The sequence below is a fragment of the Crotalus tigris genome, unplaced genomic scaffold, assembly GCF_016545835.1.
Source record: "Crotalus tigris isolate CLP2741 ecotype Arizona unplaced genomic scaffold, ASM1654583v1 scf7180000022970.308977840:1548163, whole genome shotgun sequence".
In the NCBI taxonomy this organism is placed as follows: Eukaryota; Metazoa; Chordata; class Lepidosauria; order Squamata; family Viperidae; genus Crotalus; species Crotalus tigris.
Window position 1 is genome coordinate 2089261 of NW_024099557.1, and position 21748 is coordinate 2111008.

At 43.9% G+C, this 21748-nt stretch overlaps 2 protein-coding genes across 9 annotated transcripts in view; both read right to left on the reverse strand.

Moving 5' to 3' along the window:
• LOC120297070 (CACN subunit beta associated regulatory protein) overlaps positions 1 to 13226 on the reverse strand; it is a 38718-nt gene extending 25492 nt beyond the window's left edge. The window contains exons 1-2 of one of the 3 annotated variants that reach the window (XM_039319297.1): positions 12701 to 13226; positions 3636 to 4153 (exon numbers count right to left, since the gene is read on the reverse strand). In XM_039319297.1, the coding sequence (XP_039175231.1) occupies positions 3636 to 3686 (51 nt within the window). In that variant the 5' untranslated portion in view covers positions 3687 to 4153; positions 12701 to 13226. Of the gene's footprint in view, positions 1 to 3635; positions 6849 to 8552; positions 8720 to 12700 lie in introns of those variants that run through there. The other 2 variants (XM_039319296.1, XM_039319298.1) reach the window with 2 other exon arrangements.
• A 3062-nt stretch (positions 13227 to 16288) lies between these two features.
• Positions 16289 to 21511, reverse strand: LOC120297055 (cold inducible RNA binding protein). Of its 6 annotated transcripts, none has more exons than XM_039319263.1 (8): positions 21355 to 21511; positions 20270 to 20379; positions 19988 to 20094; positions 19576 to 19714; positions 19406 to 19490; positions 19222 to 19286; positions 16621 to 16713; positions 16289 to 16418 (listed from the first exon to the last, which is right to left on the reverse strand). In XM_039319263.1, the coding sequence occupies exons 2-7, from the start codon at positions 20370 to 20372 to the stop codon at positions 16709 to 16711; spliced, it is 504 nt and encodes a 167-aa protein (XP_039175197.1). In that variant the 5' UTR covers positions 20373 to 20379; positions 21355 to 21511; the 3' UTR covers positions 16289 to 16418; positions 16621 to 16708. The 6 variants fall into 6 exon arrangements, with proteins under 6 accessions (XP_039175197.1, XP_039175195.1, XP_039175196.1 ...); XM_039319261.1 differs by having other exon boundaries at positions 16621 to 18786; XM_039319262.1 differs by having other exon boundaries at positions 19222 to 19289.
• Positions 21512 to 21748: the final 237 nt, after the last annotated feature.

A 21748-nucleotide genomic window follows, 5' to 3' on the forward strand; every position in this document is an offset into this window, starting at 1 on the left:
CATGAAATCATGGTCACCAGTCTCAGGGTGCCCCCAAAGGGGCCAGAAACCCTCCAAGCACGAAGTCCCATTTTCATTCTTGCTCAAATTAAACTTTGTTGAAGGGATGGTGAGAAGCAAATCTGTCTTATTTAGCCTGTATACACTTCTAGAGTTAAAGCAGATAATACTAGCCTAATGGATGGGAAAATATGCTAGTTAACCATAACAATGTCTGAGTACAGTGTTGCCAAGGTCAGCTGTAAGAGGAGGGGCACTTCACACTTCACATTAATTGGAGAATGTGATTGATGACTGTAAAATGAAGGAGTGAGTTATGCTTTGTTACGGGTGTTTGGGGGAGGGAAGATTCAGTTTTTGGCTTAACTTTGAAGGTGCAGAAGCTATGCAGAAAATAAAGGATTCCTTAAGGTAAATAAGCCTCAAAGTTCGTTGAAAAGCTGCTTCTTTTGGGAACCATGACATCACTAATAGCCCAGATCAAATAGAATATACAATAAAAGAATTGGAAGGGACCTTGGAGGTCTTCTTGTCCAACACTCCCTGCTCAACCCTATACCATTTCAGACAAGTGATTGTCCAATCTCTTCTTTAAAAGTGTCCAGTGATGGAGCACCCATAACATCTGGAGGCAAGTCGTTCCACTGGTTAATTGTTCTCACTGTCAGGAAATTTCTCATTTCTAGATTGCTTCTCTCCTTGTTTCCATCTATTGCAGGGGGGTCAAACTTGCAATGTCACATGATATGTCGTGACTTTTTTGCCATTGCTGGCAATGGGGTAGGCGCGGTTTCGGTATGATGCAACTGGCCCACCCAAGGGCCGGCAGTTTGACCCCCCTAATCTATTGCTTCTTCTTCTGCCCTCTCCCTTTGGAGAATAGGTTGACTCTCTCTCTCTCTCTCTCTCTCTCTCTCTCTCTCTCTCTCTCTCTCTCTCTCTCTCTCTCTCTCCCTCCCTCCCTCCCTCTCTCCCTCCCTCCCTCCCTCTCTCTCTCTCTGTGACTGCTCCTCAAATACTGGAACACCGCTATCATATCATCCCTTAATGTCATGTCATGCCTAAAATGGCAAATGTGTGAGTCCAAACACCTTCAAATTGCTAAAACACTCTTTTAGGTTATATGATGTTTGGAACAAAGCCATCCTTTGTTCCGTCTTCACCCAAACAAGCATTGTTTCCAAGCCTTTTAAACATTTTCCCTCCTTAATTTTGGGTTCTTCAGACAAAATCCAAAGGGAAGAGCCTTTTCTAATCTGGAAATATTGGAAAGAGATAAACTTTGATCCCACTAGCCATCAAAGGCTATGCTAAAGTATTTCCCCATGTGAGACTCTTCTGTTTAAGCTTGGCAATCAACTAGTCCTCAGCAGGTGCAGGAATATTGAATTACCTCAGACAGGGGTCTTCAAACTTGGCCCTTTTATGACTCGTGGACTTCAACTCCCAGAATTCCTCAGTTGAAGTCCACAAGTAAGAAAAGGGCCAAGTTTGAAGACCCCTGACCTAAGACATTAAAGCTGAGCTCTCCAATTCACACTCATGTTTGACAGACTAATTCCATCTTTAGCAAGAAAATTTAGCAGAAACACACATGCCTGTAGCATCTTAAATGCTCACACATTTTTCAGGTTTTACCAGATCAAGATCTAAGTCTGCAAAAACTTAAGCAATACTTAAGAATTCCTGGGAGTTGAAGTCCACAAGTCAGAAAAGGGCCAAGTTTGAAGACCCTGTCCTTGACTTACAAGTTCATTTAGTGACTGTTCAAACTTTTACAACGGTCATGTGATCAAAATTCCAACACTTGCCAACTGACTCACGTTTATGACGATTGCAGTGTTCCGGAGTCACATGATCCCCACGTGATCAAAATTCCAGTGCTTGCCAACTGACTCACGTTTATGACGACTGCAGTGTTCTGGAGTCACGTGATCCCCTTTTGCAATCTTCAGACAAGCAAAGTCCACAGAGGAAACCAGATTCGCTTAACAACCCACTTAAGAACTGCACTGATTCGTTTAACAACCGTGGCGAGAAAAGTCATAAAGTGGGGCAAAACTCACTGAACACACACAAGTCTCGCTTCACATAAATTTGGGGCTCCATTGTGGTCGTAAGTGGAGGGCCACCTGTAAACGCTCGGCGAAGTCTTTCAAAGTGTCACAAGACCCAAGAGACAAAATTCTGTTCCTCCCATTGGATGAGTTGAGCCCGGCAGTTGCCAAGAGATAAGACAGTTTTTCTGTGTTGGAAAAAGGATAACCGTCTCTCTGTGGGAGGGGAAACAGCTGACGGCTGAGTCTGTCGGCAGCTGCTTTGTAACCAGGTTAGATTCTCTGGCCTGGCCACTTGTCAGCTGCCATGTTGGCTTAAGCATTCAGGATCCCAAGACATTCTGACGCGTCCTTCATTTTGGCAGAGCAGGGTGAATCCAGCCCCTAACCAGGATCGTTTTTGAAACAGGGAGATTGTCAGCAGGGCCCAGATTTTCACTGTGCAAAGCAAGTTCTCTGACCGTTTAGGTTTCCCCCACGGAGAGGAAAGAGTCCATCTCCAGCAAACTTCTGCTATACAATTTGGGCATTTGTGGGCGTGTGGGTGTGTGTGGGTGTGTGTTTGTCCTCTCCTAAACAGCTGAGCAAGCTTCTTCAGCCTGGCTCTCAAGACAGCTGACTCTAAGCTCTGTATCCCCCTTTCTTGCCCCCAAATCTTCTGAATCCAGAATGACTTAAGGCCACTATTGGGGTCCTTGGTGCTCTCTGAGCCTGGCTGTTTTCTTGCAGACATTTCATGACCCAACTAGGTAACATCATCAATGCTAGAAGGGAATGGGATTTGCAGAGCGGAGGAGGAGGAGGAGGAGGAGGAGGAGGAAGGACTGTGGGGTCCTTGGTGCTTTCTGAGCTTGGTTGTTTTCTTGCAGACATTTCATGACCCTAATAGGTAACCTCATCAGTGCTAGGAGGATATCGCTCCATGCTCAGAGAGCACCAAGGACCCCACAGTTCAACCCTGAGCCACAAATATTCTCATCTATTGGTACTTAAGCTAACTCTGGGTCCACAGAGCTGAACCCCCTCAGGGTCTTTTATATTTAGGCAATGAAAACTTCTCCAATCTGGCCTGCCCAAAGATACTGGATCACAGATACCATTATCATCCAATTGTTATATCCCCCAAATGTTATACAAAGCCAGGCAATCTAGCACCTTCCAGAAGTTTTCAACTGCCATCAACCTCCTGCAGGATGGCCAAGAACAAAATCAAGCTAGAGACGAGCCGCAGCAAGGAGGAAAAAAAAAAGCACTCGGTGCATGCTCAGAGGAGCTGCGATTTTGTTTTAATGAAAGCATTTCCCTGCATCTGTCACAGTGGGGAGGGTGAGGAGACAAACACGTGTCTGGTAGAAGGCCTCCAACATGCATGAGCATGCATTCAGACAAGCACGTGCACACAGGAGTTGAAAAACCACATGCTGCCAAGCTTGCTAATACGGCTCTCTCATCTCCCAAGTTCCCAAAAGAAAAGAAGCAATAGGGGAGGGGGATGTGGGGGGGAGCAGGAGAGAGCATGCCTCCCCCCCCCCAAAAAAGGAAGCCATTCCCACCCAGGCCTGGCCTCTGCACACTCACCGTCACACCTTCAGTTGTCGTATTTGCCCATGAAGTAAACGCATCGCTCATTGTCTGTGGCCAGAGTAGACGGTCTCTTCCAAGCTGGGCATACAAATCAAAACTACTTGGGTTTTTTTTAAAAAAAAAATAGACTCAGGAAAATTAAGAAGAGTGGAAAGCAGATATATGTACACCTTTCAAAACGGGCTGAAGAGGAGGAGGAGGACGAAGAGGAGGAGGAGGTGGAGGAGGAACGATCACACTGCAGTCTTTTTCTCCTTTTTTTTTTTTTCTTTCCCTCTCTTCCCCTGCAGCTTTTATCTCTGCTTCTCGCTCCGTTCTCTCTTGCAGCTCACATGTTTGGGGGGAAAGAGAGGCACCATGGTTGGCTCAGCTCACAACATCTTCACATCCCTCGTCTTCCGGTGGCGGAGATGGACCAGCGCCCCGCTGGTCTTTCCTCTTCTTCCTTTTCTGGGGCTGGATATCCTTCCTGGCAGAACCCAGATTCGTCGTTGGGGAAGGAAAGAAAAGGGCTGTCGGTGATGGAGAAGGAAGGAAAATGTTTTTTTGTTCTGGTTGGTTGGTTTCAAGAGCAAGATGGAGAGTGGGGAGATGAAGAGGAGGAGGAGGAGAAGAGAAGGGAAGATCTGGGACCAAAACAGCTAGAGGTGAGGAGAGCCATCCGTTTTTCTCAAGGCTGGGGGGCTTTTTATTCTCTGGCACTTTCTGATTCTGCCTTCCCGCCTCCCTGCTTTGCAACAGCAAGGAGCCGAAAGCATCCAGCCAGCTATGAAGAGCCACAGAAAGCTGTTCCCTTCGGCCTTCAGAAATACAGCCGGGCTCAGGAACCCGCTTAGCTCACTCAGCCCCTGCCACCCACTCAGCCAGCAGCCCTGCAGGGTGGAAATGAACTCATCCTTCTCTTCTTCTTCATCATCATCATCGCTTTTAAAAATGCAACCCAACGCCACCAGTTCGGCAGCCTCAAAAGCTCACACATGGGGGTGACTCACAGGAACCCACCAGCATGAGCAACAGAAGACGGGGCGGTGGTGATAGGACCCACCGCAGAGATGCCGTAGAGACGGACGAGGCTGGGTTCAGCCAAGCTGCAGTGACAAGGATGGACTAAGGCCCGTCCTTGGAAGAAGGGAGAAAATGAAATTAAAAACAAACAAACAAACACTGCAAGGCGCTGCCTGAAACAGGTGGTGGATTCCAAGTTTCCTTTCCCTTTTCTCTGCTCCCAGTGTGTTCTCTCTATTGTAAATGGCTGGAGCACCTTTCCAGAAGTGAGGCCCTGTTCCCAGCTTCTCTACCAGCTAGGCATTATGGGAAATGCAGTCCAACACATCTGGAGTTGAGGAAGGTGCTCGCGTGGTTATCAACATCTAAAAAAAAGGCTTAAGCACAAAAGGCTGAAGAGGGATTATGATTAACCTGTGTTCATCCTGTCCATTTGCAATAGCTGCCCTCAGCAAATACATTTTAAAAATCTCTTCCTGCTGCCAAATTTCTCTGCGTTTGTTAAGAGAAAATGCTTCCAGCTTCCTTTTTTTTTGGTAAAAAAGCTAGGGGCAGCCCTTTAATTTGTTTAGCCACCTAGGCTACAAAGGGTTACAGTCGTAATGAACACAACACCTTTGTATTTTTGTCTAAGGAAAGTTTCTTTGGGTAAAATTCATCCACCAGTCCAGCTCCTGCAGCCTGGAAATCTAGCTTAGCAAGGAAAAAAAGTGACAATCCCTCGCCATTGCTTGACTGTAATGGGCTCTGTTGGTTTAGATTTGTAAATGTCTTTTTTTTTTAAAGAGGGATTTTTACCTTCCCTAGTGATACATCCATGTGCGGAGTGTTACGAGTGAGCAGCCCACAGTGCCATCCCTACAAATTAAATAAGAACGACAAATCCACATTAAACTGAAAAGCCTAATTGCGCTCAGATAGCAAAGGGAGACTTATTTAAATCCCATCTTTCGCCTGCTGATTGCAGCCCCTCTGGGGAATAACCTGCAAAGTAGCCTGCAAAATACTCACGGTTCAAATTCAGAAGACTTGATGGGGGGGGGATGTTTTTCCTTTGACTAAGCATGGGGCTAGACTGGATGATCTCAAGAGGTCCCTCCTCTGAGGGATTCTATGCAAGGCAACTGCACAGGGGTAGCTGTATTTTATTTATTACGTTTATCTGCTTTGCATCCCTCCGCCAATTCCAAATAAATGGGACTTTCTGCCATGGGGAATTAAAGCATTTTGAAAGGAATTTTTTTTTTTTAAGGCCCAGAATGGCAGGGAGAGGCATCCTTTCCTCACCACCCCAGCCTTATCCACAGAGGGACGGTGAAGAGCAGAATAGAAGCATTTCACTTCCATGGTGATGTGCAATTGAGAAGCAGGGGAGAAACAGGATTCTAACACCCCTGTTCCCACCAGCGATTCTGCCTCTCCAGGGAAGGTAAAAAAAAAATGGCAGCAGATGGTGGCAGGGAAGAACAGCCAGTGCCTCTGCGGCTCCATTCACACAACCACCTTGGTGAGGCTCCAAGGAGGCAGGGGGCTTGGATTCAGCACACTCCCTGAAGCAGGCCAGCCTGCGACAGCTGGAAAGCATTTATCCTTGGGGTATAAGATGGTAAAGACGGTTTTCCAGAGGTTGTGTGAACCCAAGTAGTCAAAGGAATAGTGAGTTCTGCAGGCAAGACTCAGGGGAGAAGAGGGTCCTTTAAGGCAGAATCTGCTCAGGAGAAGCAGGGAGGCTGTTTCTAAACAGAACGCCCCCTTTAAAAAAATAATAATATGGTTTTGTAAATGACTCAACGCAGCCATTGGAGAAAGCCCATTATATGGCATATAAGCTTCGTCACATCTTATTTCATCAGAGCTAGACAGCTTTAGAAAGCCTACATGAATATAGTTTCTATGTCCCCCTATTGCTCATTACCCAGGACTCTGGTGCTGGGAGGTAGACTGCCCTTGCCTACAGAAGCTCAAGAGCCATGTCTCCGTTGGGAGAGAATTGGCTAAAGCATGCCTAATCATGCCTGATTAAAATTATTAAAATTTCTAACTTGGGGGGGGGGGCTCAAGGCAGCCCAGGAAGACGACCAGCAGAATAAAAGAGAGACTTCACATGAAAAATAAAGGAATGTAAAGAACGAAGAGGGGAAGGATGGATGAGTTTTTAAGACTCTTTGGGGCTGCAAAAAAGGGGATTCCAAATCTGTGGGTTTTTTTTTTTTTTCAGGGAGCCTCCATTCCTGTTCACTTCACAGTAGATCAGTGTTTCTCAACCTTGACAATTTTAAGGCATGTGGACTTCAACTCCCAGAATTCCACAGCCAGCAATGCTGGCTGTGGAATTCTGGGAGTTGAAGTCCACATGCCTTAAAATTGTCAAGGTTGAGAAACACTGCAGTAGATGCACAAATGGAGCAGTCAAAATGTGTGTGTGTGTGTGTTGCCTCTGTGTGTATGATTTTTACCAGCAACAAAAAGAGAATTGTTAGCAGGATATTTTTTACAGCTATTTAAATGCTCGACTAAAAGCAATTACAAGCTCTCAGGAGGAATGGGGGAATTTGGGGGGGGGGGGAGGAAGGGAGAGAAACCTCCCCAGCTGGGGTTTGACCGAATTGCCGATCCTGCGGGCTTGGAAGTGAGCAAACCCCAAGATCACCCTCTTTAAACCGAGTTTCCCTTTTCTCTCTCCCCACCGTCGCTCTGTGCTACCCGGTTCCATCGTACCAGGCTTCCTTTGGAGTAAACACGCCTAAGAGCCCAGCCCCAGGACAGCTGCCGCCCACAGCAGCTGCAATTTCGACCCCAGAAGTCGTCCCCATCCCATCCCATCCCTGTCCGGGAGAGGGACGGAATATACAGAAATCCGATCGTGGCTGAGTCCACACCGGAGCCCGGATCGGTGAATTACTTCATTTCATACACGGAAGCGTCAATTCGCTTTCTCCAGCCCAGCCAAAGGCGGGGGGGGGGGGAAAGGACTATATAACCAAGCCCAGCTCGATCCCAAGTCCGAAGGCGCGCTAATGCTTTCCCGGACCGGTGTTAACATTACTGTGGGAAAGGGAATCATCCACTGCACGGACCCGCGTCTCAATCTCCCTTGCCACCCCCCCCCCCGCCGGCTGGCATTGCCTGGAACAGGTTAACCCGCCCAATGTAGATTATTCATCCGTTTCAGCGCGTCCCCCCCCCCCTCGGAAGAGGGACCCCAGATGCAATTTAGCCTACGGACTCTCCTCCTAACCTAATTGGACCCCAGAGGGGGGGGGAAGAGAAGGGGGGGGCGAAGGAGATCGCAAGGTAGAAAACGGATAGATAAAAATAAGAGGGGGTCGTACGCTTCCCCCCACCCCACCCCCGGCAGAAGGAGACAGAAGAAGAGGAGCGAGCAACAGAGAAGGAGCTCTCCTCCCCCCCCCGCCAAATTATACACAGATATACCGCCCCCCCCCGCCCAATTCCAGCCACACCGTTTCCTACAAGCTCCAGATCTGTCTTTCTCCCCCCCCCGCATGAAACAAACAAGCGAAGGAAATGCAAGGAAAGCAGTTCTTTTTACAAAAAAATCCAAGAAACATGAGGACAGCCCCCCTCCCCGTCGCCTTTCCCCGATCCATTAGGGTGGATTTCTTATGTGCAAGAAATCCTTTTTCTCTCTCGCCCTACCTATTATTATTATTATTATTTTTATTTTAAAAAGGAAGACAAATGACAGCCCTTCCGTCCGCCGCCCCCCCCCCTCGCCAAAAAGAGACCGAGAAAAGCAGCCAAGAGAGAAGGAAGAGAGGAAGATCGTTATTTGCAAGAATCGGGTTTGGACACCACCACTACCACCCCTTGTTTAAAAGAAAAAGAAAAAGAAAAAAAAGACAAGCTATAAGGAAGGGAAGGGGAAAAATAATAATGACTCACCTAATTCGAATTCATGGATCCCTGTCTGGTAAAAAAAAAAAAAAAAAAAAGCGAAGCGGCGGAGGTTGCAATTTTTTTTTTTTATGTCTTGGGGAAAGGAAGTCCCCCTTTCCGTCTCTCTTTAACACCTTAATTTTGATTTAAGAGGGGCCGAGGATTTATGAATGAACGGGGACCCACCCACTTCAGAACGCGGAGGGGGAGCCACGTGACCACAATTTCATACAACAGCTAGAGGCGCGGGGGGGGAGGGAGGGAGAGGGAGGGAGGGAGCGGCGCGCGGGGGCGGGTGTGCCATTCAGAGACGGTGAGCCGTTTCTGATTGGACCAGGCCCGGACGGAATTTAAATGAGGAGAGGGCGGTGTAAGGGGTTATGTAAAGTGATTTTTTTTTTTTTTTTTTGAAAATGGCCAGTGTTGTGATTGTGTTAAAATCTCCGATTTCCAGGAAGGGCTGCCGACTTTCAGGGGGCTCCGATCCGTGTTACCGCTTCCTAGGCAAACGGGGCGAGCTGGATCCCAGCACAGCGTTAGCCAGATCGACTTTTCTTACATTAAAATACGATTGGATTCAAAAGGCCAGCTCCCGAAGAGCAGCGTGTAGATCAAGGGGTCTTCAAACCTGGCCCTTTTATGACTTGTGGACGTCAAGTCCCAGAATTCCTCAGCCAGGTACGTGTGCCTGGCTGAGGGATTCTGGGAGTTGACGTCCACAAGTCATAAAAGGGCCAGGTTTGAAGACCCCTGGTGTAGATTGTAGAAAGAATCAAGGGTGCTGAAGTTGCAACGAAGTGTATTAACGGTGGCTGTTTGTTTTTATGATCCTCAATCTGCAAAAATGGGCTCTGCCACCGGGTGGCAGGGGAGAGTTTCAGTCTTCTCTTGGGTGCCATCTACTGACCGGTGGATGTTTTGCACCAACAAGTTTGGTCCTAAACCAGTGGTTCTCAACCTTTTTAATGCCGTAACCCCCAACTGGTCATAAGTCAAGGACTACTCAACCGGTCATAAGTCGAGGACTACTCAACTGGTGCAGCAGTTTGCAGAATGGGACTTTTGGCGGGCTCAGCAGGGCAGAGACAGCCTGGACAATTCCTATTGGCTTTTGAAAGCCAATAGAATTAGACTCTATTCAAGAGAGTCTATTCTATTGGCTTTCAAAAGCCAATAGAATAAAAGGTAGTAGCACAGCTAAGGAAAAGGGGGGAAAAATGGCGGACTGTGTTGTTTGGCGACCCCCGTAAAATGGTCATTCGACCCCAAATGGGGTCCCGACCCACAGGTTGAGAACCACTGTCTTAAACTGACAATTAGAATGGGTAAACATAGATTACCCTTTGGTTAGAAAGTTTAGACCAGGGGTCTTCAAACTTGGCCCTTTTATGACTTGTGGACTTCAACTCCCAGAATTCCTCAGCCAGGCATGCCTGGCTGAGGAATTCTAGGAATTGAAGTCCACAAGTCATAAAAGGGCCAAGTTTGAAGACCCCTGGTTTAGACCCATAGAATCAGACCGCTGGTTTAGACCCATAGAATCAGAATTAGAGGTCTTCTAGTCTAACCCCTGCTTAAGGCAGGAGTTCTCAAATCTGGACAAATGGTTGCCTAATCTTTTCTTGAAACCTTCACAACTCCTGCTGTTCCACTGCTTAATACAGGAGTCTTCAAACTTGGCCCTTTTATGACTTGTGGACTTCAACTCCCAGAATTCCTCAGCCAGCCTGGGAGTTGAAGTCCACAAGTCATAAAAGGGCCAAGTTTGAAGACCCCCGGCTTAATAATTCTTGCTGTCAGGAAATTCCTCTTTATTTCCTGATTGGATCTCCCTCTGAGGAGATCAACTAAACAGGGGTTTTATACAGCTGTCATTAATTTGCAGTTGTGGCAAGTTCTTAGCACGGTTGATACACAAATGAATAATTTTGTTATTGTAGGTGCAGACTCCCCCAGAGAGAAAACATGAAAATGGTTGCCTCTCCTTTCTTCCCAAATTATGTTCTTTTTAACTTCTAAGCCTTACATACATGCATGCATTTCCTGGTGGCCTCCTATCCTAATGCTAATTTCAATTCATTTTTGCTGCAAGATCAATCAAAATTAACTGGGTGCCAGCTGCTAGAGAGGCTTTAGACACCAAACTGAGGATATCAAGTGAATTATTCCGTTAAAACAGATATTCTCAGAGACAGGGAGAGCATACAAAGGCTTCATCCAGTGATCTTTCGAACAAGGTTAAATGGGGCAACAACTATCGGCACAGTTGATCTGTAATCTTCTGGAAAATAGCATACAGGCATACGATTGAGGGATCAATCGAGTTACTAGTCCCTAGCATTTGTTACTGATCAGTACCTCGGAAAATGAAGGCTGTATCAAGCTATTGAAGCTAAGAACCAGTCAATTTATCTCTCTCAGCCTAGCCCACCTCCTGGGGTTGTCGTTGTGGGGAAAAAATAGAAGGAAGATGTGTTGGATATGTTTGCCACCTTGAGTTATTAGTAAAAATAATAAAAACAGGATACAAATAAAAAAATAAAAGCTATTGTGGGTCAATTAGAATTCTCTCTTGAATGTCAGTTAACAACAAGCCTTGGAAGGTAGGCCAGTATCATTCTTGCTTTACATTATTGTTGACTAAAAAGCAGATGGAAAGCTGTCAGACCCAAACATTTTGTCCTGATTCAGAGACAGAGGTGGAAGGCACCTCAGAGGTCATCTAATCCAACCCCCTGCTTGTTGCAGAACCTGCTGAAGCGTAAATTTACCAATCCATGCCTCCTTCCTCATTTTATTTTTCTTTACTTAATCTGCATGGAGTCAGGAGACCCAGTCTTGAGTTTTGAGTCCCCTCTACTCTTTGCAAAAGTTTTAAAAATATTTTGATCGTCTGCATTCCTCGAGAAATGCCCAAACATGCCAAGATTCGTTTTATTTCTCTTTGACGTTAATCTGCATCTTGCCATTGTGAGCAGACAACACCTCTCCCCATTAATATCTTTTTTTAATGTGCAGCTTGTGGAGAAAAGCTATGAAAGCATTTATTCACACAGCTTATGCTGTAACCCGCCCAGAATTACTTTGAAATGAGATGGATGGCAAATAAATTTAATAATCGGGAAGGAAACAAGATAGGTGGCAGGTAAATGTAATAAACAGGAAGTGTTCAATTTACAACAGTTCGTTTAGTCACCCTTCCAAGTTGCAACGGCACTGAAAAAAGTGACTTATGACTGTTTTTCACTGACAACCATTGCAGCATCCCCATAGTCATGTGATCAAAATTCGGACGCTTGGCAACCGACTCATATTTATGACAGTTGCCGTGTCCTGGGGTCACGTGATCCCCTTTTGCAATATTCTTACAAGCAAAGTCAATGGGGGAAGCCAGATTCACTTAACAACCGTGTTGCTAGCTTAAAAACGGCAGTGATTCACTTAAGAACTGCAGCAAGAATGGTTGTAAAACGGGGCAAAACTCACTGAAATGTTTTCGCTTAGCAACAAATTTTGCACTGTTGTCAGCGTAAAGTCGAGGACGAGCGGTAATAAATAGCAACCACATTTCTGCTGTTTTTGTGGCGCTCCTTAGTGAAAGACTGTGGAGGAGGTGGACACGATTTAATCAATGCTGATTAATCCGATCCCTTCTCAACTGACAGTCTCTGGGGTTGACACTTGCAAGCAGGGACCCGAATAATCCCATTGGCCCTGAATAAAGAATAAAGAACAGACATTCTCTCCATCTGGGAGACGAATCTGCAAGGGCTCAGAAGCCCTCTGTCGATTGTCAGAATTTCCACAGAATTTCCATTCGCTGCCTCTGCGGCACCCTTTGAATACTGGGGAGGGAGGCAGGATGGAAAATACGCTTGTTTTTTTTTTCAATGGGCAAAAATAGAAGATGCAGCGGTCCCAAAGGAAAGTCGTGGAACAGATTCAGCAAAACACACGTTGCTGAAAGGGAAATTCCGTGCTTAGAATAGCTCCTACGGCAGCCTTCCTCAACCTTGGCTGCTTGAAGATGTGTGGATTTTTCAACTCCCAGAATTCCCCAGCCAGCATTCTGGGAGTTGGAAGTCCACACATCTTAAAAAGGTTGCCAAGGTTGGGAAACCCTGCATCTAGCTAGGAAAAGAAAATGAGCTTACTTAGACTTCCCAAATGCAGGCAGGAACCAAAGCTGGGAGACACAAGAGGTGGGAATGCCAACACCAGGAGTTCAGCTCTGATCCGGAAGAAGAGACCTTTGGTGTTTAAATCTCTCTCTTGAAAATGGCGGCTACGGTTAGGCCATGTTGTCGCCTTAACAAAAAGCTGGAAAACTATCTGCTGAAGCTGAACCTGGCCAGCTGCAAACGGTAAAGCCTCTGCTAGTGAGGCACAAGCCACTCCTCCGTTTCGCCTGGTGCGGGAATAATTTGCAGCTCATCTCTCACACTCAGCACACAGAGGGGTGAATTAGTCTCTCATTAATTCGGATTCTCTAAGCATCTGGTCTTTCTGAACGGAAATGGAGAGAGGGGAATCTCTTGCTAGACAGCGCCCTCTGCTGGGTAGGAGAAGTATCTACTTTAATCGGTGTGCTTTGTACTCTTAAGGCAGGAAGACTCCGGTTAGTCGACTTACAACCACAACATTTCTCTTGCGAGACATTTGTTAAGTGGAGTTTTGCCCCATTTAATGACCTTCCCTGCCACAGTTGTTAAGGAAACGGCTGCAGTTGTTTAGCTAGGAACATGGCTGTTAAGTGAATACGGTTTTGTCATTGACGTTTGCTTGTCAGATCGCAAAAGGGGATCGTTACACGGGATGCTGCAATGGTCATAAAGATGAGTCAGTTGCCAAGTGTTTGAATTTTGATCACGTGGCCCTGAGGATGCTGCAAACATTGTTAAGTGTGAGAAACGGTCGTAAGTCCTTTTTCAGTGCCCCGCTGTGACTTCGAATGGTCACTAAACGAACTACTGGAAGTCGAGGCCTAGCTATATTCGAACTACGATTATTCTTGGTTTACAACCAGCCGCTTAGCGACTATTTAAAGTGGCAACACACACCATCACAAGGAGACTTGACCCAGAATTGAAGTTTGACAGTGGCCCCCTCCCATGGCCACACGACCGACTGCTCGGCAACTTGAACCCATTTACGGCCGTTTGTAGCATCCTGTATTTTATGACTAGTTTTTGCCGAAAATACCCAGTAAAATCATCGCTTTGCTTAACCACCAGTGATTTGCTTAACAACTGCTGCAAAAAATGTTTAGAAAATTGGATCAATCACATGGATCGCCCAATTTATTACGATGGACAGACTCCATTACAGTCATAACTCAAGGATTATCTGCATCTAGCCTTTGGTCTAAGAAAAAAGGGAGAACATGAGTTTACATGCAAATCTGGTGAAAAGAGTGAATTCCTTCTTAGATGTAGCTGCAGGACAGAGGTGCGAGATCCAGTGGAGTAATCCACTTCTGCTAATCACATGCAGTTACATACAAACTGTCTTACTCAGTTTGGAAAACTGCATTTTGCCCAATAAAGTCACCATGGATTGCAAAAAGTCCTTGGACCACTCTCCCTTCTGCTCCATGTTTGATTCCTTCAACTTAAAAAGCAATACATTAATCCACAGCAGCGAATCTCAAACTCAGCAACTTTAAGAGGCACGGACTTCAATTCCCAGAATTCTCCAATCTGCCATGGGAGTTGAAGGCTTAAAGAGGCTTCTGGGCTCCAAAGCACTAGTAGAAAATTAGAATTGGTACAATAAGATGAATTTGGACACAGGTCCAGCCCACCTATCCAGAAAAAGGGAGAAAAACCAAAGCGGTAGAGAACTCACTCATTGGTCTCATCGTAAATGTGTTTTTGTGACCATGTACACACCTGCAGTTATTTATGAAAATGTGTCAACCTACTCAAATGTGCCTCTTGACTGAAATACTCAGGGGCACTACAATCAGTTGGAGGAACCCACATCATTGGCTGCAGGAATCATACAGATCAGCATCCAAGAACCACATTGGAATGGGAGACTCTACTAAAGGGCTTTATCCCCTTGTCAGTCATCTCTGGAAACATGTACTAAATGGGAAAAACTTCCATGGATAAGCTGCACACAAAAAAGCTTTTTCAGAGAATTAAGAAACTTGCAGAAAAAAATAGCAAATGTTTTTTGTTAGGATTTAGGTGGGCTAAATAATCAGCAGGCTAAAAAATATAGGGCAATGCATGTTTACAGTAGATTTGGCTTTAAGCCCCAAACTCCCTCTAGGTATTTTAACACCATCCCCAGTAATCCCCCTAACATCTGTCCTACAGGAAATCTGAGATGGTTTATTTTTAAAAAAAGGAATTCTGCAGAATTGAGAATGGGGAGATTTTTCAACATGCAGGGAATTTCACATTTAGAAGCGAAAAAATAAAAGGACCATCCAGCACTTCACAGTGCAGATGGGCAATGACCCAAAGCATACTGCAAAAGCAACCAAAGAGTTTGTGAAGGGACAGAAGTGGAATGTTATGCAATGGCCAAGTCAACCACCTGACCTGAATCCCATTGAGCATGCATTTCACTTGCTGAAGACAAAATGCCCCAAGAACAAGCAGGAACTGAAGACAGTTGCAGTAGAGCCTGGCAGAGCATCACCAGTGATGAAACCCAGCGTCTGGTGACGTCTGTGTTCCAAACTTCAGGCTGTGATTGACTGCAAAGGATTTGCAACCAAGTATTAAGAAGGGAAAGTTTGATTTATGATTATTCTGTCCCATTATCTTTGGTCCCTTAACAAGTGGGAGGCACATATGCAAACTGCTGTAAGTCCTACCCCGTTCACCTGAGTTGGATGTACATACCCTCAAATTAAAGCTGACAGTCTGCAGTTAAAGCACATTGTGTTTGTTTCATTCCAACTCCATTGTGGTGGCGTAGAGCCAAAGATGTTCAAATTGTGTCACTGTCCCAATATTTCTGGACCTGACTGTAGGTGATTTCACATGCTGCCAAGTGGTTAAACCTGTTCAGGGAGGGGGCAATGGAGATCGTCTCCTTTCAAAGCCCACATCCCGAAGTCTTTGCTGAACAGTATTGTCTTATTGTGGGTTTCCACAAACAGAATGAGAGATGGCTTTCTGCAATCTTGAAATGTGAGGAGGAATGACTTGGACATGGATTTTTTAAAAGAAGCTGAACTCTGTAAATTGGAGAATGCTTAACTCTTCTGCAGAAATAAGCAATGAGAAGTAACTTCAATTTAATGTACTAGACAGGTTATAAACTAAACCAAGAACACTTTGACTTAATTCTGTATTAAAAGTAGCAGCTTTCAATAACATTAGCTTATGTTAAACTATAGGGGGAAAAGTTGTTTATTACTGGTAAAATGGGCTAACTGCAGTGTGCCAAGTCTCGTGTGGGAGATTGTCAACTCTAAGAAAAGGACACTTGTGGGACTTGTTTGCTCTCCCCAATCAATGAATGGATAGGAAAGATACGTTCAAATTTCTATTCAGTATCAAATATTTGATTTAAAAAAAACCCCACCTTTATAAATAATTTTAAGTGCCAAACATGTTCCTATTTCTCCCACAACCACCCTAGGTGGCGAGGTGGATTGAACTGAAGAAATGAGTTACCCATCTGGCTTTCACGCAAGCAAAAGGGCGGTAGAGAATTGCATTTCCTCAAGTGTTATCCTCACAATTACTATTTTAAGGTATACACATTCACACTACCCATGTCTTTAGCCCTATTGTTTTATTAAGTTTTGTACATGTTCTCGGGTCATTCAGAGCATTCTAATTCACAATCCTGTTTTCCTTCAGAATTGCCATGATCCTTGTCAATCCTCTTCCAAGAAACATGCAGCTGAAAGATAAGAGCAAAAAAGTATTAAAATCCGATTCTAACATTATTGTTAAAAATTCAATGAATTTTGCTTTGAAATTGAAATTTTAAAGAGGCCTTCTTTTAAAGGTAGCCAAGTCAGGTAGCTATAAAAGCAGCCACTTCCATAAGATTCCTGCCATAGCAACCGAGGCGGCACAGAAACCTCGCAGAGGACCGATACCTGTGTGTGCAAAGCTGATGGTTTCAGTTAAGACTTTGGTCCTCAGCGTTGAAACATCCATTTCCGACTCAAGTGTCCATCTCTTCCATCAACCTGTCAAGACAAACTTGTGTTACAAAATATTGTTATCCAGAGCAAATGCTACAAAATTTCTACCCTGCCCACCCTTCAACAAGACAAGCAGTGTTTCCTACAAAAGGTTTCCACAAAGGTAACTCAAGAGCCCAGCTTGGGCCAACTGTTCCAAGACGCTTCCCTCGGACCGGCCAATGGCACCTGATCCCTCAAAAAGCAGTTAGTCACGGTGGATAATGGCTGCTGCTTAGGAACAGTGTGGGCTATGGGGAAAAAGTTAAAATGCAAACAAGATGGCAAAACATCATTATGGTTACGTGACTTAAGTCTTAAGATATCTTCGGAGATGAGCAGAAATCAGCTCCCCATCTTTCATCTAATCCTACTGGCAAAAGAGATGGCTGCACTTCTGCCCACACAACAAAGTTATGCCATAAAAGTCAAAGACTCATTGGTAAGGAAGAATTTTTAAAAATTTAAAAAAATGCTTTAGCCTGAACAAGGTTGGCAGAAAAAAATTCAGTTCACATAGGTTAAGACTTTCCAAAAAATAAATTATATATATATATATATATATGAGCTCTCAACAGGAGGAAGGATGCGGACATGAGGAAAAGAGTTACCTCGAATTACAGGACTATCCCCACATATGAACTAGCCAAGAGAGCAGCTTTCGTCTCAGAGGTTCTCTCTGTTGGAGGCACAACACTTCTTTTTCGCCAAGGCACTGCAGTTTTCCATATGCTAGCAGAAAATTCTTAGAACTTAAAAGGCAACGACAAAGCTAGCTAAATTAGGTCACAATTATTGGCCTTGGAACACTGTTGGACTAGTGGCAGCTGACCCAGTTAACAAGAGACTCCATTATGGGCTAGCTAAATGTTTGGCTGGTTCTCAGTTAATAGGCTAGTTTGTTTTAGTTAGTATGGAGCTATCGGTCTTATTTAACCTAACACTTTGCTAACAGCATATTAAATAACAATGAGTGAAATTAATTTCCTTCAAAGTTTGGAGCAATTCCAGCCAAAGCTAAGTGATTGCTTTAGGAGCAAAATTATTTGTGATGTCCTTCCAGTACACCTTTGTTTTCAATCATTCTCAAACTGCTTGATTGATGTCATGAGGCCTGATAAATTACAGCATTGTTTACGTTTTTGTTTCTAAGAAATCTGGGGCCTGGTTCTCTCCCTCAGTTATAGCCTTTCACTTACTACTTTCGTTCCTATCTAATTGTACAGTTTCACGTTCATCCAGACTCGTGTTGTGCAGCAAGATGTAAGATTTCAAGCAATTTTTTTTTTCAGATGGACTTTTAATAGGCTTCGTGAAGCCAAAGTAAACTGTACAAGAAATCCTTTTTCACCACTTCAAAGTTACAACAATTGAATTAGGCATACTTTCTTTCAGTAAAAAAAGGACAATAGAAACAAACATTTTTTCCATGAACCCTTTGGGTGGTAAAATCTGCAGTCTCTCTCTGGGTTAAATTTTATGGCATACAAGTTAAAGTCTCTTAATGCAGGCTGAACATACAAGCAAAAGTATTTCTTTAGATATATCAAGGTAGGCTGCCTTTTAAAATTCATACCCAGGCTACAGTACCTCGATACACTAAAGGTTGATTAAATTTTTTAACAAAACGATGCACTTAACAAAAAAAAAAGTTCACAGCTTGCTCAGCTTCTACTGAACAATTAAGGTCCTTTCTTGCTCAAAAGAAAAACAAATACGGGGCCCCAAACCTTCCGGTCTTTTTTTTTTTTTAAAAAAAAACAAAACATAAAAAACCCCTAAAACACATATACACGCCTTTGCTCACAAATGAACTAAAATCTTAAGTGTTTTAAAAAAAAATTAAAACACTCGAGAAAAACCCAGCGCTTTCTTTGAGTCTGAACAGACCATTACATATTAGAAGCTGTCAAGGCTGTGTTATTGACAAGATCAGAATTGCGAGTTTACTACAAAAGTAAGAATACAAAGGAGATGACTACACAAGAACGATTTCAGCGAAGCTCCAAAAATCTTTATAAATACAGCCAATGGAAGGACGATCTTGAGCCAGGAAGGTTTTTTATTCGTTGTGTGTAGCTGAGGACAAGAAGCAGGCAGAGTTGTAAAGGCACTGAAGCACAGACAAGTTCCAGCAATTTTTCCTCCCCTACTTGTTTGCCAAGCACTTCAAACACTAGCTTGCTATCTCTTGTCCCACCCATTTTGTATTCTTTTTCCTTCTGGCCTTGAGGACTCTGGGTGTTCTTTTCAGCTTCAGAAAACTAGGTATGGATGCTTTGCCTTTGGATCCAACTAGAGCTACACATGCATTAATGAAGTTTTTTGCTTTTCCGTGGCACAAGTGCTTAGGGCCTGCCAAAGGAGTGGCGCCTCTCACAGGCAGAGATAGGCTGCCAGCAAAAGCTCCAAGCAAACCTTAAAGTATTTCCAAGGTGGTCACTGCAAGATCAAGAGTGGCTCCATACATTCCCATGTCAGCACATCCGCCTTCCCTCACGATTTCACACTTACCGTAACTGTCATAACTGTCTCTATAGGATCCTCCTGAAGGCCTGTCTCCATAACTTCCTTGACTTCTGCTAAGAAAGACAGAAAACAAGGCAACAGGTTCAACTAAGCGTATCAGTAACTACAAAGCACACAGGATTCCACATTACATTGCATCTCACTTGTCAGGTGTCTTGCTTGCACATACCTGCTTCCATAATAGTCTCTGGATCCACTGTATCCCCCACTTCTAGATTCAAATCTGCTGCCCCCATAACCTCTGTCTCCAGTACCTGGAAGAGAGAACAATGCAAATGTTGAAATAAATTCAACCACCTCCAAACAGATGCTACAAATTACTGGAAAAGGGAACCTCACCTCTGGAGAATCCACGACCTCTACCTCGGCCTCCACGGAAAAAGCCTCTGCCTCCAGCTGATCCCCCTCTATATCCACGAGACCGATTATCAGAGGACTTGCCTGCTTGATCAACTCTGATCTGGCGGCCATCAACAGACTAAAAAAAATTAAACTTCAAATTAAGAGAGTGCTTCATAAGTCTCTTATGCAGAAGGTTTAATAATAATCTTTTACTAATACTAGTTTTGATATCAAATGGCAATGATTATGAAACAGTCCTGCTGTGTTTACAAAAATTACCTATGTGGTAAACAGCGGTTTTTATCAATATTAAATATGAAATATTAACTAATCACGAAGTCTATGGATCTATTCATCAAACAACATGTTATATCCCTTGTTTGTTAAAGTGAGAGTAAGAATTCCTCACCTTTCCATTCATGGCCATCATCGCATCTTTTGCATCATCAATGTTCTCAAAAGTTACAAAGCCAAACCCTCTGGATCTCTGGGTTTCTCTGTCTTTTACAACAACAACTATAGGGAAGAGAAGATGGTTTAAAGTGTTTAATTTTATTTTCATAAAAATTCCATGTGGCAAATACCACCATAAAAACAATTTCTGCAGGGACTCTTGTATTCTCAAAAGAGAAACCATCTGCTATAAACTTCCAGTAGTATAAATAAGAAGAGATTGGAGCTTTTTTTTTACCTTCAGATATCTGTCCGTATTTAGAAAAAACTTGCTCGAGTGATTGTTCATTGGTGTCAAAACTGAGTCCACCAACAAATAATTTTCCCTCATCGGATGCCATTTCTTTTCTGTAAAAGAAATCAAAGTCAATTTTAGTATTCACCAAGGGACAGGCATACCAAAAGCATATTGCTTTGAAATCAAAGCCCAGTAAACACCGTTCCATTTTCGGTTAAATCAAAGATTCAAGTTTTGCTCAGATTCATACAAAAATAACAATTCCTATTATCTTCAGCAACTGAATGATTTGTATTTAAAATCGTGGATAAGCAAATACTAAAAATATAAATGTTCTGTGAAAAATGAGAGGCAAGCTACACCATGTATTTTTTTATTCCTGTTTTCCTTGTTTTGGATTTTAAAAAACAAGCAAACACGTAGTTCTATACCTATTTTAAGTTTAGGTACTCGGATGATCGATTTATTAAGAGTTGCAATGCACTAACGTGTTAAAAAGAACATTAAAACTTGGGGAAATGAAGCTATTTGTCTATAAATAAAATTGGCGATCGATACAAAATACACATACAACTGTCAATATATTGAAATATTCCACGTGAAAGGTGCAATAATAGTCGTGCGTCATACAATCCGGTTTCGTATTTCATTTTTATGTATATTTAGATAAAAATAAAAAAGGTATCCTACAAAGGTATCATTTCCGCGCATGCGCGCCGGGAACCAGTTACTCCAGAAGAGGGCGCGCGGTAACTGGAGCGCGTGCGCAGACAAAACATCGTTTTCCCCAGGCCGTTGTTCCGCGCATGCGCTTTCATTATCCATCCGTCTTCCTTTCAGGCGCCATTTTGAGGTTTGTCCGAAAAGCCGGTTGGAAACCATTTTGTCTTTTCCGCAGTTCACATCTAACTCCCTACCAGCTAAAAAAAATCTCGCACTTAAATAACCTTACCTATATTTTACATTTATGTTGACCACCTGCCCCCACTTATATTAACATTTGTTTTACAACTTCATTTCGCGTCTATTTACATCACTTTTCTCGTACACTTTTCCTTTACGACCACCACGCGCGACCCCCTTACCGGTGTAGTTTAGCGACGGTACAACTCAAAGTACAGCCCTCGAAGTCCCAACGCGAACTACGGGGCGGTTTGCGCGCGCTTCCCCTTATATACCTTCTATGAGGACCGCCTACTTCATGAATATGCAGATCAACTTGCTTTGTAAAATGGCCTCAACTCTTCGCTCCGCAGACATGAGGTAATCAGAATCAAAGCTTCCCATTGGTTAGCTTCTGATTAAATATTCATAATGAAAAAAAAGAGGTGGAGTAGTGAAAATCACTGCAAAAAAAAGCCCCCACTTCTGTTAGCTGTCACGTGAAACCATGAGTCACAAAAAGAAAGATGTGATTGGGTGAACGAAGACTAGCGCGATAGGTTGGTAAGGGCAGCAAGCCGCCCCTATTCGCCTCTC